Source organism: Zophobas morio, unplaced genomic scaffold (genome assembly GCF_036711695.1).
Source record: "Zophobas morio isolate AGI-343-1 ecotype UQ-CSIRO unplaced genomic scaffold, CSIRO_AGI_Zmor_V1 ptg000022l, whole genome shotgun sequence".
Classification (NCBI taxonomy): domain Eukaryota; kingdom Metazoa; phylum Arthropoda; class Insecta; order Coleoptera; family Tenebrionidae; genus Zophobas; species Zophobas morio.
The window spans coordinates 2290515-2315769 of NW_026972127.1; the positions used below are offsets into that span (position 1 = coordinate 2290515).

At 32.8% G+C, this 25255-nt stretch overlaps 2 protein-coding genes across 5 annotated transcripts; both read right to left on the reverse strand.

The window, feature by feature from the left end:
* Positions 1–8091: 8091 nt before the first annotated feature.
* LOC135133521 (serine protease inhibitor 88Ea-like) lies at positions 8092–9903 on the reverse strand. Its single transcript, XM_064061965.1, has 4 exons — positions 9450–9903; positions 8985–9402; positions 8704–8927; positions 8092–8649 (listed from the first exon to the last, which is right to left on the reverse strand). The coding sequence occupies exons 1-4, from the start codon at positions 9735–9737 to the stop codon at positions 8368–8370; spliced, it is 1212 nt and encodes a 403-aa protein (XP_063918035.1). The 5' UTR covers positions 9738–9903; the 3' UTR covers positions 8092–8367.
* Positions 9904–18739: 8836 nt separating this feature from the next.
* On the reverse strand, positions 18740–22172 carry LOC135133520 (serine protease inhibitor 88Ea-like). 4 transcript variants are annotated; one of them, XM_064061964.1, is made up of 5 exons: positions 22083–22172; positions 20402–20699; positions 19923–20352; positions 19641–19873; positions 18740–19165 (listed from the first exon to the last, which is right to left on the reverse strand). In XM_064061964.1, exons 2-5 carry the CDS (start codon positions 20693–20695, stop codon positions 18884–18886), a joined length of 1239 nt encoding a protein of 412 aa, XP_063918034.1. In that variant the 5' UTR covers positions 20696–20699; positions 22083–22172; the 3' UTR covers positions 18740–18883. The 4 variants fall into 4 exon arrangements, with proteins under 4 accessions (XP_063918034.1, XP_063918030.1, XP_063918033.1 ...); XM_064061960.1 differs by lacking the exon at positions 18740–19165 and adding an exon at positions 19199–19584; XM_064061963.1 differs by lacking the exon at positions 18740–19165 and adding an exon at positions 19199–19584 and having other exon boundaries at positions 22087–22167.
* Positions 22173–25255: the final 3083 nt, after the last annotated feature.

Here is a 25255-nt window from a genome sequence, read left to right on the forward strand (position 1 = left end):
ATTTTAAGAATTAATTGGGTCGAATAGAACTAATATCGTGCATGGTGTATTATAGTGTCAATTCAGTGGTAATTCCAAGGTCATCAATCAATTTTACGGAATGTACATACAAATTTGTTACCATTTTATTCTTTGTCGACAAAAAATATAACAATACTTGAGTACTAAAGTGTCAGTTAAAGAACATTTGTGGCAAAATGGCTGAGTTCCAATGTTTTTTTTTTTATGGAAATTTTACTGTGTTATAGTTAGAAATGAATCCTAATATGTTGTAATCAGTATAGATGAATTGTAGAAATGAACTGTTAGTCATTTTATAAAATCGGACTTCCCGAACAAAGGTCGTTTATATTTTTATAATCGGCTTCTAGACTACTTTGGTCATTGAATGATTCATATGTTATTTTAACACATTCCAGGATTCTTTCAAATGCTTAAAAAAAAATCGTCAATTGCCCAAGAGTCATTTAAATAACAAAACGTCAGAAACTCAAAATATTTTTAAAATAAAAAAAAAATCATCACCGTCTCCGTTTTTTCAAAATTTTACATAAAAACCGCCAAAGATTCTTTTGAATTAAAAAAAAAATCCGTCCGAAACCCTTAAGATTTAAAAAAAACTTGAAGATGCCACCCCCAATTTTTTAAATTAAAAAAAAAAATCAGAAATCCCCAAAAACTTTTACTCTCAAGATTTTTCCAAAATCTTCCAAAAAGAAAACCATCAGAGGCACTAAAATTCGTTCAAATTTTTCAAAAAAAAAGTCAAGCCCCCAAGATTTTTCAAATTAAAAAAAAATCAAGAACCCACGATTTCTTAAAATTTTCAAAAAAAGGAACTGTCAGTGGCACACAATATTTTTTCTAAAAAGTCCGTCGACAACCCACAAGATTATTTTAAATGTTAAAAAAAAAATCGTCAGGGTCCTGAAGATTCCATCAAATTCTTAACAAAAAAATATTAAGAGGCCTCCAGATTCTTTAAATTTTATTACCTTAAAATTCTGGTAGTACTAGATTATCTAGACTTGTATGTACTTTATATGTATACAGTTTCGTCTTTTTTTTCTGTTTGTATAATATTTTTATGTAAATGGCCTGTCCATGTAAAGTTTATTATTATTATTATTATTATTAAACAAAAAAAAAGCAGAAGTCCCCAAGATTTTTTCGAATTTAAAAAAGCAAAACGTTCAAGATTGGTTCATATTTTTTCGGTTAGAAATCCTCAAGATTCTCTCAAAATGTTCCAACAAGAAAATCCCAAAATGCATTCAAATTCTCCAAAAAAAGTCAGGAACTATCAAGATTTTTTAAAATTAAAAAAAAAAGTACAAAGGTTCTTTCAAAATATTTCAAAAAGAAAACCATCAGGGACTCCAAAATTCGTTAAAAATCTTAAAAAAAAAACGTCAAGAACCCCCAAGATCTTTCCATATTAAAAAAATCAAAAACTCTCGCGATTCATTTAAATTTTCAAAAAAAGAACTGTCAGTCGCACGCAAGATTTTTTCAGTTTTTCATCAACAAATAAAACAGAAGATTCTTTAAAATTTTTCCAAAAAAAAAATCCGTTAGACACCTAAGATTTTTTTAATTAAAACAAGTTTCCAAGTTTTTTTCAAATTAAAAAAAAACGCAGGAACTCCCTTTATGAAATATGATTTTTTCAAAATTTTCAAAAAAGAAAACCATCAAGGGCCCCAAAATTGTCAGCAACCCTCAAGTTTTTTTTAGATTTTTTACCGTTAGAATCCCTCAAGATTTTTTCAAAATCTTTCAAAAATAAAATCATCAGGGGCCTCAAAATTCGTTCAAATCCTTCAAAAAAAAAGTCTCCAAGATTCATTTAAATGTTAAAAAAAAACGTCAGAAGTCCCCAAAAATTCTTTCAAATTCTTAAGACAAAAAGAGAGCCCCCCCCCCCCCCTCAGATAATGTTGACTAAAGTCGCCAAGATTCAAATTTTCAAAAAACAAACCCACGACGCCCTCAAGATTCTTTTCAAATCTTCAAAAAAGATAACCATCGGGGACCCAATTGTAAATAAAAATAATCAAGTCCCCGAGATTTTTTAAAATTTAAAAAAAAAACAGACGAGACTGTCAAGATTCTCCAGAATTTTTTCCCTCAAAATTCGTTCAAAATGTTCCAAAAAGAAAACCATCAGAGGCCCCAAAGTCATTCATATACTTCAAAAAAAAAAAAACAACCTTAGCAGCTTTCAAGATTGTTTTTCATTTTTCAAAAAAAAAATCTGGAACTCTGCAAGGTGGTCTTAAATTTTCAAAAGCAAGCTCAGAGGCCCACAAGATTCTTTCAAATTTTCAAAAAAAAAAAGATTTGTTAAAAACTCCCAAGATTCTTTTAGATGTAAAAAACCATCGGGGGGTCCAAATTTCATTCAAATTCTTCCAAAAAAAAATTAACAAAAAAGTAAGCAAACCCCAAGATTTTTTTAGATTTTTTTCCTTTTGAAATTCTCAAGAATGTTTCAAAATCTTCCAAAAAGAAAACCATCAGGGGACCCAAAATTCGTTCAAATTGCTCTCAAGATTCTTTCAAATATGTATTCTAAAAAAGAAAACCATGAGGGTCTCAAAATTTGTTTAAATCCCCTATGAAACACCTCAGCACCAAAAAAAAACACAAGATTTTTTAAAAGTTTTCAAGAAAAAATCCGTTAGAAACCCAAGATTCTTTTAATTAAAAAGATCAACTTTCCAAGTTTTGTTCAAACTAAGAACAAACACAGGAATTCCGAAGATTGTTTAAAATTTGTTACCCTCATGATTCTTTCAAAATCTTCAAAAAAAAAACCCAAAACTCATTCAAATTCGTCAAAAAAAAAAAAATGTCAGTAACCCCCAAGATTTTTTTAGATTTTTTTCCCTTAGAAACCCTCAAGATTTTTTCAAAACTTTCCAAAACGAAAATCATCAGAGACCTCAACATTCGTTCAAATTCTTCAAAAAAAATCTCCAAGATTCATTTAAATGTTAAAAAAAAACGTCAGAGGCCCCAAAAGTTTTTTCAAATTTTTAAGAAAAAAATGAGGCCCTCAGATAATTTAATTAACTAAATCAATGTAGCCCTCAAGATTTTTTTAAATTAAAAAAAAAACACTACGCTCTCAAGATTCTTTCACAATCTTCCAAAAAAAAAAAACCATCAGAAGCCCCAAAATCATTCAAATTCTTCAAAAAAAAGAAAAACACCAATGTTAGCAAGATTGTTTTTGATTTTTCAAAGAAAAAAATCTGGAACCCTTAAGGAGGTCTCAAATTTTCGAAAGCAAGCTCAGAGACCCACAAGGTTCTTTCAAATTTTTCAAAAAAAAAATCTGTTAAAAACCCCCAAGATTCTGTTAAATTTAAAAAACCATCACGGGGGCCCAAAATTCAATCAAATTCTTCCAAAAAAAAAAAACAAAAAACAAAAAAGTCAGCAAGCCCCAAAATTTTTTAGATGTTTTTCGATTAGGAACCCCCAAGATTTTTTCAAAATTTTCCAAAAACAAAACCATCAGTGGCCCCAAAATTTGTTCAAATTCTTAAAAAAAAACAGGATTCATTTAAATATTTACAAAAACGTCAGAGGTTCCCAAAATTCTTTCATATTCTTAAGAAAAAAATTAGGAGGCCTCCAAATAATTTTAAATAAAAATAATCAAGTCCCCAAAACTTTTTCAAATTAAAAAAAAAACGAACGAGGCCCTCAAGATTCTTTAGAATTTTTTTCCCTCGAGATTCGTTCAAAATCTTCCAAAACGAAAACCACGAGGGCCCCAAAATCACTCAAATTCTTCAAAAAAAAAACTGGAACCCCCAAGGTGGTTCTTAAATCTACAAAAACAAGCTCAAAGGCCCACAAATTTTTTTCAAATTTTTTAAAACAAAGAGAGCTTTAAAAACTGCCAAGATTCTTTTAAAATGTAAAAAACCATCAAGGAGGCCCAAAATTCATTCAAATTCTTAAAAAAAAATCTGCAACTCCCAAATTTTTTTTAGACTGAAGAGCCCCCACATAACTTTAGATTAAAATAATCAAGTCCCCAAGATTTTTGAAAATTTAGAAAAAAAAAACGCACAAGGCCCCCAACATTCTTTAGAATCTTTTATCTTCAAGATTCTTTCAAAATCTTCCAAAACGAAAACCACGAGGGCCTCAAAATCACTCAAATTCTTCAAAAAAAAAAAAAAACTGGAACCCCCCAAGGTGGTCTTAAATCTACAAAAACAAGCTCAAAGGCCCACAAATTTTTTTCAAATTTTTTAAAACAAAGAGAGCTTTAAGAACTGCCAAGATTCTTTTAAAATGTAAAAAACCATCAAGGAGGCCCAAAATTCATTCAAATTCTTAAAAAAAAAATCTGCAACTCCCAAATTTTTTTTAGACTGAAGAGCCCCCACATAACTTTAGATTAAAATAATCAAGTCCCCAAGATTTTTGAAAATTTAGAAAAAAAAAACGCACAAGTCCCCCAACATTCTTTAGAATCTTTTATCTTCAAGATTCTTTCAAAACCTTCCAAAAAAAAAACCATCAGAGGCTCCAAAATCATTTAAATTCATCAAAAAAAAAAACAGCTTTAGCAGCCCCCAAGATTTGTTTTTGATTTTTCCAAAAACAAAAAAAATCTGGATCCCTCAAGGTGGTTTCAAATTTTCAAAAGTAAGCTCAGAGGCCCACAAGATTCTTTCAAATTTTTCAAAAAAAAATCTGTTAAAAACCCCCAAGATTCTTTTAAATGTAAAAAACCATCACGGGTGCCCAAAATTCATTGAAATTCTTCCAAAAAAAAAACAAAAAACAACAAAGTCAGCAACCCCAAGATTTTTTAGATGTTTTTCCGTTAGGAACCCTCACGATTGTTTCAAAATTTTCCAAAAAGAAAAGCATCAGGGGCCCCAAAATCCATTCAAATTGCTCTCAAGATTTTGTATGTATTCCAAAAGAGAACCAGGGCCTCAAAATTTGTATAAATCTCCCCCCCCCCCTCAAGAAATACCTCAGCACCAAAAAAACACAAGATTCTTTAAAAGATTTCCAAAAAACATCCGTTAGAAACCCAAGATTCTTTTAATTAAAAAAAATCAAGTTTACAAGTTTTTTTCAAATTAAAAAAAAAGCGCAGGAACTCTCAAAATTCTTTAAAATTTGTTACCCTCATGATTCTTTCAAAATCTTCAAAAAAGAAAACCATCAGGGGGCCCCAAAATTCATTCAAATTCTTCCAAAAAAAAAAACAAAAACAAGAAAGTCAGCAACCCCAAGATTTTTTTAGATTTTTTTCCGTTTGGAATCCTCAAGATTTTTTCAAAATCTTGCAAAAAGAAAATCATCAGAGGCCTCAACATTCGATCAAATTCTTCAAAAAAAGTCTTCAAGATTCATTTAAATGTTAAAAAAAACGTCAGAGCTCTCCAAAAATTTTTTCAAATTCTTAAAAAAAGGAGCCCCCCAGAGAATTTTAACTAAAAAAAATGTAGTCCCTAAGATTTTTAAAATTAAAAAAAAACACACGACGCCCTCAAGATTCTTTCAAAATCTTCAAAAAAAAAAACATCAGAGGCCTCCCAAAAAAAAAAACAATGTTAGCAGCCACCAAGATTGATTTTATTTTTCAAAAAAAAATCTGGAACCCATAAGGTGGTCTTAAATTTTCGAAAGGAAGCTCAGAGACCCACAAGATTTTTTCAAATTTTCCAAAAAATAAAATATGTGTTAAAAACCCCCAAGATTCTTAAATGTAAAACAACCATCAGGGAGGCCCAAAATTCATTCAAATTCTTCAAAAAAAAAAAAAACAAAACCAAAAAGAAAAAAGTCAGCAACACCCAAGATTTTTGTAGATTTTTTCCGATAGGATCCCTCAAGATTCGTTCAAATTCTTCAAAAAAAAAGTCTCCAAGATTCATTTAAATATTTAAAAAAAACGTCCCAGGTTCCCAAAATTTTTTCAAATTCTTAAGAAAAAAAATTAAGAGGCCCCAAATAATTTTAAATAAAAATTATCAAGTCCCAAAGACTTTTTCAAATTTTCAAAAAAAAACACAGGAGTACCTCAATATTCTCTACATTTTTTCCTTCAAGATTCTTTCAAAATCTTCCAAAAAGAAAACCATCAAGGGCCCCAAAATCATTCAAATTCTTCAAAAAAGAAACCGTTAGAAGCCATCAAGATTGTTTTTGATTTTCAAAAAAAAAATCTGGAACCCCAAAGGTGGTTTTAAATTTTCCAAAGCGAACTCTTTCAAAATTTTCAAAACAAAAAAAATCTGTTAAAAACAGCCAAGATTCTTTTAAATGTAAAAAAATCATCAGGGAGGCCCAAAAATCATTCAAATTCTTCAAAAAAAAGTAAGTTTTTTTAGATTTTTTCCGTTTGGAATCCTCAAGATTTTTTCAAAATCTTGCAAAAAGAAAATCATCAGAGGCCTCAACATTCGATCAAATTCTTCAAAAAAAGTCCAAGATTCATTTAAATGTTAAAAAAAAACGTCAGAGCTCCCCAAAAATTCTTTCAAAAACTAAAAAAAAGGAGCCCCCCAGAGAATTTTAACTAAAAATAATGTGGTTCCCAAGATTTTTAAAATTAAAAAAAAAAACACACGACGCCCTAAAGATTCTTTCAAAATCTTCAAAAATAAAAACATCAGAGGCCTCCAAAAAAAAATCAATGTTAGCAGCCACCAAGATTGATTTTATTTTTCAAAAAAAAATCTGGAACCCATAAGGTGGTCTTAAATTTTCGAAAGGAAGCTCAGAGACCCACAAGATTTTTTCAAATTTTCCAAAAAATAAAATATGTGTTAAAAACCCCCAAGATTCTTAAATGTAAAACAACCATCAGGGAGGCCCAAAATTCATTCAAATTCTTCAAAAAAAAAAAAAACAAAACCAAAAAGAAAAAAGACAGCAACACCCAAGATTTTTGTAGATTTTTTCCGATAGGATCCCTCAAGATTCGTTCAAATTCTTCAAAAAAAAAAGTCTCCAAGATTCATTTAAATATTTAAAAAAACGTCCCAGGTTCCCAAAATTTTTTCAAATTCTTAAGAAAAAAAATTAAGAGGCCCCAAATAATTTTAAATAAAAATTATCAAGTCCCAAAGACTTTTTCAAATTTTCAAAAAAAAACACAGGAGGACCTCAATATTTACATTTTTTCCTTCAAGATTCTTTCAAAATCTTCCAAAAAGAAAACCATCAAGGGCCCCAAAATCATTCAAATTCTTCAAAAAAGAAACCGTTAGAAGCCATCAAGATTGTTTTTGATTTTCAAAAAAAAAAATCTGGAACCCCAAAGGTGGTTTTAAATTTTCCAAAGCGAACTCTTTCAAAATTTTCAAAACAAAAAAATATGTTAAAAACAGCCAAGATTCTTTTAAATGTAAAAAAATCATCAGGGAGGCCCAAAAATCATTCAAATTCTTCAAAAAAAAGTAAGTTTTTTTTAGATTTTTTTCCGTTAGGATTCCTCAAAATTTTTTCAAAATCCTCCAAAAAGAAAACCATCAGGGGCCCCAAAATTGTTCTAAATTCTTAATAAAAAAAAAATAGGAGGCCCCCATAATTTTAAATAAAAATAATCAAGTCACTAAGATTTTTTAAAATTTTTCAAAAAAAAAAACGACGAAGCGCCTAAGATTCTTTAGAATTTTTTATCCTCAAAATTCTTTCAAAAAAAAAAGATAGCAGCTCCTAAGATTGTTCCTGATTTTCAAAAAAAAAAAAAAAAAAAAATCAGGAGCCTCAAAAAAGGCGCACAAGATTCTATCAAATTTTTCAAAAAAAAGTATTAGAAACCCAAGATTCTTTTAAATGAAAAAACAACAACGGGGGCAAGATTTTTTTTATTTAAAAAAATTAAGAATTCTTAAAATTTAAAAGCGCAAAATCCTTGTAAGATTATTTCAATTTTTCTCACAAAATTCGTTCAAATTCTTCTAAAAAAAATATATATTAGAAGCTCTCAATATTTTTTTAAATTTTGAAAAAAGAACTACCTGAGGCCCCGAGATTCTTTAAAATTTTTCAAAAAAAAAATCCGTCAGAAACCCCCAAGATTCTTTGAATTTTTTTCAAAAAAATAGACCTCAGGTGCCCAGGTTTTCTGTCTGTCGTAGTTTGGACGTAGCAGAATTTTTAATGAGTGAAGAAGTCAAAAAGGCTTCAGACTAAATATTTCTAACGTCATGTCAAAAAATGTATTAACTCTTTGTTCTTTGGTTAAAGTGACCAGAAAATTTAAGGTCCAATGGACATTTTGGTCAAGTATGTATAAATAACTACACCAATTTTTCTAATATGTTTTATCAACGTATCTTTACCAACAGTGTAAAAATGAAAAAATAACAACGTCTATTTTCGATACATTCCAATGAACAAAATCGTATGCGTACTTTTCTTATAAATAACAAAAATGAAGGGTCTGTTGCACTTAAACTGCGCTGGAACTTGATCCCCATCATTTCCAATCCTCCATACTAAATTCTGACGCCCACTTTGAGCCGCCCCTTGCTCACTAACCAAAATCTTCGCTTTGTGAAATCCGTTGGAGAAGTAAACATTCTCTTCTTTAGACAGTACTGAGAAATCGGCACCACTTTTGAACAATTTTGACGCCCCCAAGGACTCAAAAACCTGAAACCATCAGTTAAATTAAGTTAAAAAATCTCCCCCAATTATTAAACCCACCGGTCTCAAATCAATAGTCTCCTCCATAGAAAACTTAGGAAGCGATACGCGAACTTTCTTTGAAAGAAGGCGGTCGCTGGCGACCATCTTTTTAAAATTTTCGACATTTAATCGCTTCAGAGTGTCTTCGTAGTTGGTGAAGGGGGGTAAAATGATATACATGCTGATTTCTGTTCCTTCGTACGGCATTTCCAAAATGTGGGCTTGTAAATCGACGGACACTTCTAAGGGTTAAAAAAAACGCAGCTTTAAATAGGGTATGAAATATTTTACAAACAAACCGTGGTTGAAATAATCTTCGGTGTACATCATAGGAACTAATTTAGCTGATGAAGGACTTATGTAGAACGTTTCAACACGGTTGAACTGCCTATCCCATGTTCCTTCAAAATAGGCAGCATTTACTAAAGCTAAGGTTGTATTTACATTAAAGCTTTTTTGTGGCAGTATATTTTTTATTAAATTGTGTGACTGTCCCTTCACCCATTCATTAATAGCAACTGTAGCATTTTCGGGATCAGGTTTAAACGAAATTTGTTGTAATTCGTCTAAAAAAAGAGTACCCACACACTCTCTTATAGCAATGTCATCACTAACGTAAATTTTGTTAACATCAGCAAGTTCATAGCTACTATTTGATTTATGCAGACGAGTCAGGAGCTTGTCCAGTTGGTATGCATGGAAAAAATCTATTTTCGACTGAAACCTCTAGCTATTATTGAATTTTTGAAGCCTCTTTACCTTACTTGTGTAGATTTTAGCGCTAAAATGTTCTTCAATTCAAACTCGGTTTGTCCATTGGATAAGAAATAGGCCAATAAAAGGCCCCGATATGTGGTGTACGGTGAGAAGAATATATTCTCTGTTGGAAAGTGGTGGTTGATGGCATTTAAAAGTGTGAAGGAAAATATATGCTGCCCGCTATACAGACTAGTGGTGGCACTGGGGGGTTGATTATCATTTTCTGTTAAACACTGCTGATTAGAAGAGTTTAAATATAACAATACAAGTAAAAATGCAAAATTTGTCGTCATTTTTGCTATGAAATTAATTTAAATACACACTCGCACGCACTATTATATTGTGAACATTATTCTAAACTTTAGAGTTTAACTTGATAAATTGTTTAAAAATAAATGAAACATTAAATACGTTCATATTGTAAACTATAACCTCAGAACTGAGCAGAATTGAGGAAGTTGGGACAAACCACAGTGTCCTCAGGCGATTTAAAATTAGCCAAATACACTGACGTCATCCGAGGTCACCAAGATGGCAGCGTTTGACAACCAGCCGATTTTCTCATAAGAGTCAATGCTAATATTTTCGGAATTCATTTAAATTTGAGAGTGTGTCAACTGTGTTTTTATAGTTTGGTAAGTTTGTTACAGTTTCTACACTGTGTAGATATCTGTAAAACGCACCATAACGTTTGAATAGGCTTAAAAAATAATGTTTTCCAATGTGATGTACAGGTTAACTTCGCTGCATCTTATATCATTTGTTTTGCAAATTAATTCTTTGTTAATGTACATCAATGTTTTTTAAATACACTAGCATCTTAATATTATTATATTTTGTATTTTAGGAGAAAATGCCTAAATTTTGTGCTGTTGGGGGTTGCGCGAATCGAAGCACCAGAAATGCGAACAAATTTTATTTTCCTTTCCCAGCAATTAGCAACAATAAAGGTAAATATATACAGGATGGGAAAAAAAGCGGAAGCTTTGGTTAAAAGCCTTGAAACGAGTGGATTTAACGAAGCCAAAGTAAAGTATTCCTATGTTTGTTCGGATCATTTTATTTTAGATACAGTAACTACCTATTAGATTTACAGTTTCTAACAAATTACTACATTGGTGCTCTTTTAGGTAAACCTGCAGATTTGTCGGATGTGGACGATCCTGATTATGTTCCATCACAAAATTTAGGATATCAAAATAAATCTATTTATAATACTTGTAATGTTGAAAGACACAGTTGTTTAAAAAAGAGAAAACTGAATAAATGCCTCTAGACTTTTGAATGCACGAATTTCATTGTGGGTTATTTTACTTATTCCAAAAATAAAGAAGTTTAGAATGGTATTCATTGTTATGGTAGGGACATGGTCTAAACACAAATTAAAATCACTTGCACTCATTGTATAAGGATCTCCGCCGTTTAAATTGTTTAAATTTTGTACATATCTGTTTTTCTCTTTGACAGAAAGACATCGTGCATAATCACTTAAATTATCCATACTTTGAAAAAAAATCACACACCTTCACTTAAACCCGTCACATTAACCTCAAACGAAAATATTAATTTCCGATTTACCGCTTAAAACACATAGATGTATTTTGGGTGACGAGGAATTCAGACCAAAACAGCGTTCTGTATTTATATTTTTATTATGTATTTTTAAACTCAAATCGCCAAAAAAAGCACCCTGATACACAGAAAAGATATGAAAGAAGCTATTCACGTGTTTATTTTCTAGATAAATACCTACACTTTTAAATGCAATGCGAAAATGTTAACATTGCCACTTATGGAGTTTCACGGCGCTTGTCAAACGCTGAGTTCCCGCCACAGCGTGACGTCACGTGTTATTGGCTAATTGTGTGTGGGATTGGGATAAATATACCATTTTAGAACGATACTGCTGCCCTCTAGTAGTTAATAGAAAACTTCACTAAAAAGTAGTACAGGGATTTCTAGGGTTTGAAAAAATGACAGTTACATTTTTATTTCAAAATAAACGGTGTTCTACAGACAAGATTTCTGTATTTTTTATTCTGTATGCTTGCAGATAAAATTTTTATGCAAATCAAAATAAACTGAACTCGAGTTGGCACTGCCTGTCAACCTTTGGGTGGTACTACTGCCCAGTTTGACGTACGCAGAGACTTTAAATACATAGACTGGCTGTTAGTAACATTTCTAATGCATTTTGGTGAAGCCACGGCGCATGGTAGTATGGACGCCATTGCTATAACTTTTATGTCAAATTAAGTGAGGTTGTGGTGGTTAGCAGCAGTAGTTTCTAGCACAGAACGTCTCTAGACCTCGAAATAAAAGTGGTTGTGTGTCGGGACTTACGAGATTGTTTGTAAATATGGCCATTAAAAATGATTTGGTAACTAAAATGTTTGCCTTAACTTTGCAAAGTAGGACCATACATTTTTTTTCTACATAATGAACATTTGTTTAGTATGGATTAGTTGGACTTAAATAATTCTTATTTTAAATTATTGCTTAAATTAATTTTGAGAAATTATTTGACTCTCGGAATAGGTTATGAGTGCCGCTTAAGTACTGAGCGTGAAAAAACTATCTCTTTAAGACAAAAATTCACGAAATTAATTTTGTTTCAAGGATATTAATATTTTTAAAGAAATTTACATATACATATAGATATTTTTATCTAAATAAATAATTACAATTTGTTGTCTTTTTTATTTAACATTTTAAATTGCATTTTGTGACCGGAAAATTCAAATTTCGCGCACTTACGGTTGTAAGCAATATGGTGGTCGACAAACTTCACGTTTTTCCTGACACAGCCAGTCTATGTATTAAAGTCTCTGGACGTACGTTTGACGTAAACGCGAAGATAAATACTAAAATAAAAACGACTTGACATGGAAGAATAAATTAATCACCATTCGAATCGTACTTACCTCTTACTCATATCCTTAACCTGATCACATTATGTGAGTTAGTTTTGAAACACAATTTAATTTCTTTAGCTTTAACAATACTTTTTATGAACAACATACTGATTTGGGAATGGGGTCTTCTTTATATCCATGTTAAGCAGAAATTTTCATGAACAATATACAAACAAAAATCTCCTCAAATCCCAAATTTACAGAGAAAATTAAATTCAGGGGCTAGTTTCATCTTTTCTCGATGTGTCATGATTTCTAAACTACGAAAAATAGGTCTCCCGTTTCCGTCTATCTGTCTGTCTGTCTGTCTGTCCGACGTCTGTGTCAATTTTTGTATCATGGAATACACATAGTATCGTCACCGTGGAGAAACCAGACGTAAACTTAACAAAAGAAAAAAAAAAAACGGACACCATTTGACAGACCGCGAAATTTAAAATGGTTTATATGTTGGATTTGAAGTTCGTAGTTTAAGTGGGATTTATAAACTTGCTGTTGACGTTGAAGTTCCCGCTGACGTTGCTTTTAAAGCTGAAAATTGTCATTTATAAACTTTGTTGTAGAGGATTTAAGTTGATTACTACAAAAAATTACCAGTTTAGACATGTTTTAAGTTTCTTGCTGTCGAAATAAGTAATAAGAAATATTAAGAAAAAAGGCAAAGTGTAGCCCCGCCCACCCACCCTATCTCTATTGTAATGATTTTTTTATTCGTCGTGAGCCAAGAAGGCGGAGCTTAACTGCAAAATCTTTATTTATTTCTTTACGAGAAACTAAAAACATGTTTTTGAGTATCGTGCTGTTCAAAGAATACTATGTATATTAAGAAAAAATTAAAGCCAAAGATTAAGGCCCACCCATACCTGCCCTGACCTAAATATCTAATACTATTAAACGAGCAAAGTTTGTATATATATATTTATATATATATATATATAATGGGTTTCTCGAAAACGGCTCTAACGATTTCGATGAAATTTACAGGTTAGGGGTTTTTTGGGTCAAAAAATCGATTGATCATAGTTTTAACTTCTGAAAATTACAGCTTCATGCATTTTCAGCAATTTTCAGGCAGTGAATTATATTTGTTGCTAGGCAACTTCAGATGACACTACACGAACACGAGATTGTTTTATAAGAGAAGTTTGGGTGACAGTCTGACAGTACGTTTGACGTATCTTTTTATCTTCAATTGTACGTACCGAAACATACTCCACTGTATAGAGGACGTTAAAATTCACCTTCTGAGGTGAGAAAATTTACCGAAAACTAAAGAGTGAGCGTATAAAAGGCACACGAAAGTGCGTTGAATTGAGATTATTTTGTCAAGCATTCATTTCAGAGGTTTCGCGGTCGGAGTCAATGTGTGATCGTTTTCCGGGATGGGACCGTGTTATTTGAGTTTTTGGGCTCAACGTTTCGCACACTTTCGTAAGTGGCATCTTCAGGAGCAGGGTTGAGATTGAGAAATTAGGAATAACGCAAAAGAGCACGGTAACTCAGTATGATAACCACACCAGAGGCGAAACTCTTCTGGCAGTAAGAATGTAGTTGTGACCTTTTTCTAGAGTCGAGAGAGAGAACTAGGAAAAAAAAAGAACGACAGAGAGAAAACTTGGGTAACAAATGCGATTGTAATAAAATAAATGTCAAACAATAATTCCAGTTTTCTGTTCTTTAATCTCTACATGTCACTTATCACTGTTTAAAACAAAGACTGCTTATGGAATTTCTTTTTTAATGTGTATTTTTAATTAGCGCGTCTACTTCAAAATGCATACTATACGCATATTTATCTGTCCTAATCTGATCTAATACTACCAAACGAGCCGAGTGAAGCTCGGTCAACCAGATATTGTAGTAATGAAGTTTGCATTCGTTGCCAAACCCAAGGGGCGGAGCCTAATTGCAAAATCCATATTTCCCTATAAGAATTCACCATTTTAAATGTGTTTTAAGTTTCTAAGAATAACAAAAACCATCACAATTGAGATGGGGTGGTTTATACTTTGCCTTTTTTTTTCTTAATATACATAGTGTTCAGCACATGTTTTTTATTTGTTGTAAAGAAATAAGTATTTTGCAGTTATGCTCCGCCCTCTTGGTTCACGGCGAATAAAACAAGTCATCACAATTGAGACAGGGCGGGTGAGCGGGGCTTACACTTTGTTTTTTTGTTTCAATATATGTAGACTACTCCGCCCTATAATAGCAAAATCCATATTTTGTATATCAAAAAAAGGGGCAAAATGTAGCCCCGCCCGCCCACCCTATCTCTATTGTAATGATTTTTTTATTCGTCGTGAGCCAAGAGGGCGGAGCTTAACTGCAAAATCCTTATTTCTCTACGAGAAATTAAAAACATGTTTTTGAGTATCGTGTTGTTCAAAGAATACTATGTACATTAAGAAAAAAATTAAGCCAAAAATTAGGCGCCACCAATACCCGCTCCAATCTCAATTCCCAATTGTGATGAATTTTTCATTCAAAAATCCATATTTGTCTACAAAAATTTACCATATTAAACATGTTTTAAATTTCTTGTTCTGAAAAGACGACTACGTATTTTAAAAAAAGGACCAAAATATAAGGCTCGCCCACCCACCCTATCTCAATTGTGATGATTTGTTTAATCGTGGAGAGCCAAAGGAGAAGAATTTAATTGTAAAATCTTTATTATTTCTCGACCAGAAATTACCATATAAGAATTGTTTTTGCGTATCGTGTTATTCAAAAAATACTATATTCCAAAATCCATACTTCCTTACAAAAATTTTAAACGTGTTTTAAGTTTGTAAGAATAAAAATAATCATCACAATTGAGATTGGGTGGGTGGGTGGGCGGGCTTTATGTTTTGCCTTTTTTTCTTATGTACACAGTATTCTGTAAACAACACGATACTCAAAAACATGTTTTTAATTTCTTGTAAAGAAATGAGTATTTTGCAGTTAAGCTCATCCCCCTTGGTTCACGGCGAATAAAAAAAATCGTCACAATTGAGAGAGGGCGGGTGGGCGGGTTTACATTTTGTCTTTTTGTTTCAATATGTTGTGTGGACTTCTCCGCCCTATAATTGCAAAATCCTCCATATTTCCAAAAATGTACTATTTTAACCATATTTTAAGTTTTTTGTTGTGAAAAGATGGCTATGTATATTAAGACAAAAAAGGCAACATATAAGCCCCGCCCACCCACCCTATCTCAATTCTGATGATTTTTTTTATTCGTCGTAAGCCGAGGAGTGGAGCTTAATTGTAAAATCCTTACTTTTCTACGAGTAATTACCATGTGAAATATGTTCTTAAATAATCATGTTATACAAAGAAAACTAAATCTATTAATTATAAAAAGGAAAACCAAAAGAGAAGCCCCACCCATCCGTCTCGATTTCAATCATGATGAATTTTTCATTCGTTGTCAGACCAAGGGGCAGAGCGTAATTGCAAAATCCATATTTCCAAAATTTTCAGATCCATAAAACACCAAAATGCTCATATCCCTAAAACAACCAAAATTCCCAAATCTACAAAATAGCAAATTCCTAAAATTCTCAAAATACCATATTCCCGAAATTCTTAAAACAACAAAATCCACAAATCCTCAAATCACCAAAATTCTCAAATTCTGAAAACACCAAAATGCTCAAATCCTCAAAACACCAAAATTCCCAAATCTTCAAAACACCAAATTCCTAAATCCTCAAAACAACATAACCCTCAAATCCTCATAACATCAAAACCCTCAAATCATCAAAACACCAAAATACTCAAAACCTGAAACCAATAAAATTTCTAAATTCCTAAAACGTCAAAATCTCCAAATCCCAAAAAATCAAAACTTTAGAAACCTCAAAAATTGAAAAAATGAAAATCAAAACTGGATTTTTCAACTTTTCATTTTGTTTGTTTCTTCATTTTTTAGATTTTTTAATTTCTCAATTTGAACTTTCGCGAATTTTCATTTTTTCGATTCGTTAATTCTTCAAATTTTGGTTTCGGTTTTAATTTTCTTAATTTTTATAATTTGTCAGTTTTTTAATGCTCCGATTTTATGATTTTTCATTTATTCAACTGCAATTTTTTTGATATTTTGATTATAGCAATTTTTCGGTTCTTTAATTTTTCATTTTTTCAAATTTTACAATTTTTTTAATTTGCAATGTTCCGAGTTTATAATTTTTGTTTTTGCAAAAACAATTTTATCAATTCTTCGTTTCTCCAATTTTTCGATTTGCGATTTTTCAACTTTTCATTTTTTTTTCGTTTCTTCAATGTTTAGATTTTGCAATTTTTTATTTAAAATTTTTCGAGTTCAAATTTCACTTTTCAATTTTTCGATTCTTTCATTTTTCATTTCTTGAAATGTTGGACTGTCAAATTGTAGATAATCTTCCGCTAGTTACGATCCTGAAATCGCCGTTACGATATCCGCTTCGATAAACACGAAAACTGAATTCAAAATTTTCAAAAAAGTGATTAAAGTTGGTACCATCGACCGAAAATTGGTATCAAATTGTAGATAATCTTCCGCTAGTTACGATTCTGAAATCGCCGTCACGATATCTCGTCCAATAAAGACGAAAAGTGAATTCAAAATTTCTAAAATTTTTTCAAAAAAGTGGTTAAAATTGGTTCAATCGACCAAAAATTGGTGTCAAATTGTAGATAATCTTCCGCTAGTTACGATTCTGAAATCGCCGTCACGATATCTGCTCCAATAAAGACGTAAAGTGAATTCAAATTTTCCAAAAATTTTCCAAAAAAGTGGTTAAAATTGGTTCAATTGACCGAAAATTGGTCTCAAATAGTAGATAATCTTGTGCTATTCCGATTCTGAAATCGCCGTCACGATATCTGCTCCAATAAAGACGAAAAGTGAATTCAAAATTTCCAAAAATTTTGCAAAAAAGTGGTTAAAATCGGTGTCAAATTGTAGATAGCAATTTTTTGGGTTTCGACTTTTATTTTCTTAATTTTTACGATTTTTCAATTCGTCAATTTTTCGATTTGCACTCTTTCAATCTTCCATGTTTTGTTGCTTTAAACAAAAATTTACCATTTTAAACGTGTTTTAAAGTTTTAAGTTTCGAAGAATAAAAAAAATCATTACAATTGAGACTGGGTGGGTGGGCGGGCTTTATATTTTGCCTTTTCTTCTTAATATACATAATGTTCTTGGAACAACACGCTACTCAAAAACATGTTTTAAATTTTTTGTAAACAAAAAGTATTTTGCAGTTAAGCTCCGCCCCCTTGGTTTGCGACGAATAAAAAAGATCATCACATCTGAGATAGGGCGGGTGGGCGGGCTTACATTTTGTCTTTTTGTTTTAATACGTGTAGACTTCTTTTCACGACAGGAAACTTAAAACATGTTAAAAATGGAAAATTAGGCGAAATAAAGCCATACCACACTATAGATAGATAGCCTCTCAATAGACCTTTTGCACGACTAAGATGGCCGCCGATGCAGTAGTACCAATCCGTTTGTTTTTAGGTTGGCAACAATGAATCTTTTACATCAACCACCACATTCGATTGGTGGATTTCCGGGCGCTAAATTTAAAATGTGATACAGTTAACATTTAACATTCAGTGCTGCTCTAATAAATAAATTATTGATTTAATAAAATATCCATTGCCGCCAACCTAAATTTGTGTTTGGACGAATAAAAGAATCACATCTAGACCGCGGGAATTTTAATTTAAAGATTTTTTTAATAACCTTGTTTTACTGTGTATTTGTACAATACTCGATAGATGGCGCCAATTACCTTTTTATTGCAAGAACACTTGACAGATGACTCAAACTATCTTTTTATTTCTAGTTCTAGTTTCTGGTTTAATCTGGTCTAATTATGTTATTTAGCTCTCAGTAGGTACCGCAACATGTTAGCCTTCACTTCATAATAAAACCCTAACTTAATTTTTGCCACATTTTTCGTATAATCGTAACACTTATGTTAATTATAGTTAAATTTTATATGTTATTCCAATTTATTGGAGATTCGAGATAGCAGCAGACCATACTATTATTATTGTTATTCAGGTTTTTCCAATAATAAAAGCTTATCTTATGAGGCAGGAATTTCATGACCTTTGTAGTCATGAACCGATAGTCATCCCAGTCGTGTTCTTCATTTTATACATGTTTTTAAAAATATACTTAAGTCAAGGTCTTTTAAATACGAAAAAAAGTGGTTTCCAGGATTATTTAGTTTTTGCAATGATTATCCAATTATAACAGGAGCTTATCAGATGATTTTTAGTGCTGAAACCACCACTATACTTACCAGGCGATAACCTCAGTTCTAACCTAAGCACCACACTTTTACGTTTCGTAAATAGAAAAGAGTTTAAAAACAATATAGTGTCGAAGCTTATAAATGGCAATAAAATACTTTATTATCGACATAAGTAGTAGTAAAATACGTGAACTTAAAAGAATACTTGATAGCAGTGCTTGGTCAATAAATAATAACAATCACAAACAAAATAATAATAATAAAAAAAAACAAAGTCTCTTAGTGTGGCCTCCTGAACACTCCAGTGAACAACACGGCCTGCTCAGCCTTATCATAGATGACATAGATGAACGGATGATCGCAATGGAACTGAGCCGGTTCAATCGGCCGACTCGACCTAAAACTAAACAAAACCGTGGAGGCGGCGGCCCTCGTCCCCTCCTCGTTGACCTCGATCCTCGCCTTATGCAGCGCGTTCCCTAAACTAACCTTATCTTCGGTGAGCGTCGTCAGATTGGACGTCTCTTGGAACAGATCTCCAATCCCCATATTTTCTAAAATCTAAAAAGAGGAGCGTTAACGGAGAGACCCACAGCGTTCTCATATCTTTATTTCTAAGTTATTCACTATTTACACAAACACAAAGACCCAGGCAAGATACATTCGACACGTGGTGCGCAGTGCGTTCAAGCCGGTTTTCTGAAAACTCCCATAAACAGAATTGTGCGTGTGTTTTTGTTAAAGATAGTAAAGGCAAAAGGTCGGTTGCATTCGAAGGTGACGGGGGTGTCGTCGTCCTCGTCGCCCATCATGCGCCAGCTGAATATAGAGGTGGCCGCAGCAGCCGTGGCCCCTTCCTCGTTAATTACAATTTTGGCTTTGTGGATGCCCTCACCGACAGAAACGTCTTTGTTGTTAGACAGTTTTGAGAAATCCGCGTCATCTTTGAAGAGATTCCCGACACCCAACGTTTCAAGGATCTAACATCAAGTGGTTAGTGGAAGCACTACTTACGGGGGGACTTGGGGGGGCTTACCGGGACGAGTTCGATGGTGTGCTCGAGGGCGAACTTGGGGAAGGAGACCTGGACGGTTTTCGCCGTCAAGCGGTTGCTGTTGACGATGTTTTGGAATTTATCGACGGTGAGCTTCTTCAGGGTGTTGTCAATAGCGCCTTCTTTGGTGAAGGGCGGCAGGAACACGTACATGCTGATTTGGTCACCCTTGTAGGGCATTTCGAGAATGTGGGCCTCAAGGCTTTCGGACACATCTGGGGACAATAAGTTTGATAAAAACACACAGAGGGTGACCCTACTGACCATGGTTGAAAGTACCCTCCACGTGCATCATATCCACCATGATTTGTTTAGACGAGCTGACGTAGAAGATCTCCGGTTTGGTCTCATCTGGGTTGAACTTATTCTCCCACTTGCCTTTGAAATAGGCCGCGTTTACCAACACCAAGGTGCTCGACTGGTCTATACTTCCCGGTGGTAATAAATTCTGGATCATGTTATGGGTTTGATCTTCGACCCACTTGTTGATGGTGAGTCTGGCATTCTGAGGGTCACTCTTAAACGGGGCTTTTGATAACTCTTCTCCGAAGAGTGACGGGATGCAGTCCCTCACGACGACGTCCTCTGCGACGTAGATCTTATTCGCGTTAGTAAACTCGTAAGAGCTGTTGATTTTGTCAATCCTGGTTTGTAACTTATCTAGTTTATACGCTTGGTAGAAATCGGGTTTGGTCTGCAACTTTTCCATTACAAACACAAGTTTTTGTGCACCTTTTTCTTACCTGAGAGGTATCAAGCCTGAGTATTCTCTTGAGGTAACTCTCGGTTTGTCCCCCAGCTAGGAAATACGCTATCAAAAGGGCGTGGTACGTGGAATAAGGCGAAAAAAACAGATTCTCGTTGGGCATCAACTGGTTGATGGATTGAAGCAGCGCCAAGGAAAAACTCTGTTGTCCCGTGTAGAGTCCATGCCTTCCACCCGGATTAATACGTTTGTTATCATTCTCCGATAAACACTGCTGGTTCGAGGTTTTTAAAGCCGCCACAAGGAACAAAAACCCAAAGGTTATCTTCATGTTTCTGTAACAAGATTATTTTAAGACTAGAAACGCCCGACCACGACCGAGTTCCACACACTACTGATGGACAACAGAGAAAGTTCGTGCATGACCTACAATAAAAACACTTTCTCAAAGCATCTCTGAATTACCAGTGACGTAGTCTACCATGAAACGATAACGTTCTCGAAGTGTACTTAAGTCATTGTCACCTACCCATGCACAATGCTACCAATTGTGAGATGGAAAAACCAGCACCTACATGGTCGTTTCAGTTTATGACGCTTTGTGTTGGTATTTAAACGGGAAATTCCGCTAATTAACACGAAGGAAAGTAATTGCATAAACAAACCGAGATAGTTTTTTACCTTTTGTGAAGAGGAAGCGACGTTTTCGAAACCCACTTAACTTAAGTAAGTGTACGCAGGAGCGTGAGTCGTGCGCCACTGAAAGACCACTGCGTTGATTAAAGGCCAAAACATGCCCTCTTTCCGACTAGATCGGGTCAGTGCTATTACCCTTGACCTTTGTTATGAATTAATTTTAGTGATGTTCGATTATAGTGAGCATCGCGGATCTTATGTAATGGGTATTCACAACAGGTAATTGCGTCTGGGTCGGATGACCTTACACTGTCTTTTTTTGTTTTAGAGATTAACTTTCTTTATTTAAATAGTTCTGGATGTAGGTGCGAGCTTGTGAAAGTTTTCAGTTAAATTTTCAAAATTTTATCGATGGGATGATCGGGTAATTATGTCATGCTCCAGATAACTTCTTTGTGTTGTCTAAATGCGTTAAATACCGGTTTTATTGTTTTACTGACATTTGAATAATTGCTTTGGTGATGCGAAATTTAAACGGATGTGGTGCTAAACGGATGTGTTGAAATTTGACGATCGATTGGTATTGGGTTTTGGATTTTTTAAAATACTGTCACGTTTGGATAAGAGTTGAAAATGCGAGTCGCAACATTTCGCGTATTTTGTGTCAAGGGTAAACAAATTCTTTTTGATATTGTTAATGTTATACATGCAACAATGTAGTCAAAGTGGTTCAAAAATTTCGAAAAATGATTTTCGTTCTAATTTACAATTTAGATCTTCGGAAGTTCTAATTACACCACAGCGCAGACGTCATAGGGATTCACTGGAATTTAACCGGAAATAATAACCGGAACTGCAACCACTTAAATTGTCTATTATACCAAAATTAAATCAATATTTTTGTGTTAACGATTTGTTGATAATGAGTGTAATTTTGTTAGTAAATAAGATTGTTTATTCAGTTGAGTGTGCATTTTTCTTGGGTACACGTAATGTTGCAAATATAGCCAATTTGGTAATTTTTTTCCGGTTGTCACAAACAGTGTAAGCTTTAGGAATGTTTTTCTGATTGCTGTACTTACTTACAAGTGGGTTATGTGGGTAAATACTTGTGGCTGTTGCACTTAAACTTATAACATTTGCGTACACTCTCACGTCAAAGAGTACTTCTAGACTGACTGCGAGTACACCTGAACAGGTTTATATTGACAGTGAGGATGAATCACGCAACATAGTAGGAATACAAATATTTTAGTTGTTTGTAGGGTCATCTGTAGTGTGATTAAAGCCGAAACTGCGAGGGTTTACTACTGCATGAATGGAGTATCAGTTAACGTGTTGCTTTGCTAATTAGCCTGGAGTTAATGTAAACAAAATTTTTGCAATTCTTAGTACTCGTGTGTCAAAAATGGATTTAATTAGCATAAAATGCGATTAATCAGGTTCTAAAATAAATCATGAAATAAGGTGATAATTTGCTTACACATGTTTAGTTATGGAAAAAAAATAGATACCTACCTCTGAATTTACTTTGTTTGGATGTACAACCCCCAAAAAAATGTTGATCTTAATGATGGTTTACAAATTTAGTAGCTACATTATAATGTTATCTAGTTTGTAATTATTAGGAAGTTCTGACATTTTTCTTTGATTTATTTTTTTCATTATTGTTTTTAATTTTGTCAATACCGGGGGTAAGCTGGAGCATGAAAATCTAGGTTTCCTGTTTCCGCCTGTCTTTGTCGATTTTTGTTAGATAGATCTCTGAAACTAACTTCAAGTTTAATATCTATGTATTTTAGGGAATATCGTGTAGGTGGTAGAATGCTAATCAAAATTTCGTCAGTTTTTTGTAATCGTCCTTTTTTTGTGGACTTTTGTAACGCGTTTCTTTGGTCCCTTTTATCGCCCATTTTTCTGTTAGTCGCGTTTCTGTGAGCTTTTTTGGCGCATTTTTGTTTTTGTGACCTTTTTGTGGTCGATTTTTGTGTATTTTTAATGCGTTTATATTGTTTTTTGGTGTTTCTTTGTGTCCCTTTATTATGCGTTTTTTGGGCTCTTTTTATAGTCTTTATTTTTGTAAAGTTTTTGTTGCGTTTTTTTGTCCTTTGTATTATCGTATTTTTGTGTCGCCGCTTTTGTTGAATTTTTCGATCCTCCTTTTTTGTGAAATTTTTGTCGCTTTTTTGTAAGGTTTTTTTCTTTTCTTTTTTGGAGATCTTTTTTGTATAGAATTTTTTGCTTTCTTCTTTATTTCGATTTTTTTCCCGTTTTTTGATCCCTCTTGTAGTGCCTTTCATGATATTTTAATACTCTATTTTCGAATTTTTGTAGACTTTTTCTGGCACTTTTTTGTTTTTTATGACTCTTTTGGAGTCGTCTTTTATGTGTACTTTTTTTATCACATAAAATATTTTTTTTGTCGCCTTTTTTGAAGCTTTTATATGTACATTTTTTGTGACTTTTCTTGTGGCCTTTTCTGACTCCCTCTTTTTCTTTTTTTTTGAGACCTCTATAGCTTTTTTGTCTCCCTTCTTTTCGTCACATTTTTTCCACATCTTTTTAGGCTTCCTCTTTCGGCCTTACAAGTTTCATCTCATTTTTATCGATTTTTCTATATTTTTAATTTTTCTGTCACGTTTTTGTAGCCGTTTTTGGCGCATTTTTATTTTCTGTCACTTTTTTGTAATCACTTTTTCATGTATTTTTTATATGCGTTTTTGTTTAATTTTTTTCACCTTTTTTTGGTCACATTTTTGTCTCATTTTTGTGTTTTTTTGAAGCGTTTTTATTAGCTGTTGTGTCTGTTTTTGATTCCTTTTTTTTCGTATTTTTTTGTGGTTTTTCTTTGTATTCTTTTATTATCGTCATTTTGGTTTCTTTTTGCAGTTTTTATTTTTGTGGATCTTTTCTTGCATTTTCACTGTTTGTAATCGCCGTTTTTGTTGAATTTTTTGATCCTTCTTGGAATTTTTATCGCATTTTTTGTAACGTTTTTTCTTTTCTTTTTTTTTGAGAACATTTTTTACAGCTTTTTTGACTCTCTTCTATTTGTCGCATTTTTTCGCGTTTCTTGAGCCCTTTTGTGGCCATTTTTCTTCATTTTCTTGTTTTTTTTTATCTGTACTTTGTTTTCTAGTTGTTTGAAACCTTTTTTTATGACTCTTTTGGAGTCGTATTTTTTTGTTCTTTTTATCGTGGTTTTTGGTCGTTTTTATCGTCTTTTTTGTTACGTCTTTGTTACGTTTTTACAATTTTTTTGTCGCTTTTTTTGTGACCTTTCTTGTGGCCTTTTTTGATTCACTCTTTTTGTCACCTTTGGTTGTGGACTTTTTTTGACTCTTTGTCCTTTTTTTTGGTAAAATTTGTGTAATTTTTGTTGCCTTTTGTGGAATTTTTGTTCCTTTTTTGTAGCGTTTTTTTTCTATTTTTTTAAGACCTTTATAGCATCTTTTTTAGCTTTCTCTTTCATAGTTTTGTATGGTTTTTTAAGCGTTTTTATTGTTTTTTGTGGTCTTTTTTGTGACTTTTTTGACTCCTTTTATTATCTTTTTTTTTTGGCCTCTTTTTGTAGTTACCTTTTCGCTTACTTGTTGTGTCACTGTTTTTGTTGCCTTTTGTGGAATCTGTGTCCCTTTTTTGTAGTGCTGTTTTAATATCTTCTTTTTTTGAGAGCTTTGTAGCCTTTTTTGTCTCTTTTCTTTTGTTGTATTTTTTTCTAATTTTTATTGATTTTTCTATTGTTCTTGCATTTTTTGTGATCTTTTTTGATTCTTTTCTGTTAGTCGTGTTTCTGTGGGCTTTTTTGATGCATTTTTGTTCTTTTGACCTTTTTGTGGTAAATTTTTGTGTATTTTAATGCCTATTTAGGTAATTTTGTCGCCTTTTTTTGGTCACATTTTTGACGCATTTTTGTGGTGTTTCTTTGTGTCCCTTTGTTTTGATTTTTTTGGGCTCTTTTTATGATTTTTATTTTTGTGGACTTTTTGTTGCGTTTTTTTGGTCACATTTTTGACGCATTTTTGTGATGTTTCTTTGTGTCCCTTTGTTTTAATTTTTTTGGGCTCTTTTTATGATTTTTATTTTTGTGGACTTTTTGTTGCGTTTTTTTGGTCACATTTTTGACGCATTTTTGTGGTGTTTCTTTGTGTCCCTTTGTTTTGATTTTTTTTGGGCTCTTTTTATGATTTTTATTTTTGTGGACTTTTTGTTGCGTTTTTTTGGTCACATTTTTGACGCATTTTTGTGGTGTTTC

Excerpts from the sequence above, each read along its gene's own strand:
- LOC135133520 (XM_064061960.1), bottom strand. The coding sequence starts at position 20,695 with ATGAAGATAACCTTTGGGTTTTTGTTCCTTGTGGCGGCTTTAAAAACC. Across the intron at positions 20,353-20,401 it reads TCAGGCTTGATACCTCTCAG|ACCAAACCCGATTTCTACCA; the intron begins GTAAGAAAAAGG and ends GAAAAGTTGCAG. Across the intron at positions 19,874-19,922 it reads GGAGGGTACTTTCAACCATG|ATGTGTCCGAAAGCCTTGAG; the intron begins GTCAGTAGGGTC and ends TATTGTCCCCAG.
- LOC135133521 (XM_064061965.1), bottom strand. The coding sequence starts at position 9,737 with ATGACGACAAATTTTGCATTTTTACTTGTATTGTTATATTTAAACTCT. Across the intron at positions 9,403-9,449 it reads TAGCGCTAAAATCTACACAA|TCGAAAATAGATTTTTTCCA; the intron begins GTAAGGTAAAGA and ends TAGAGGTTTCAG. Across the intron at positions 8,650-8,703 it reads AGACTATTGATTTGAGACCG|GTTTTTGAGTCCTTGGGGGC; the intron begins GTGGGTTTAATA and ends TGATGGTTTCAG.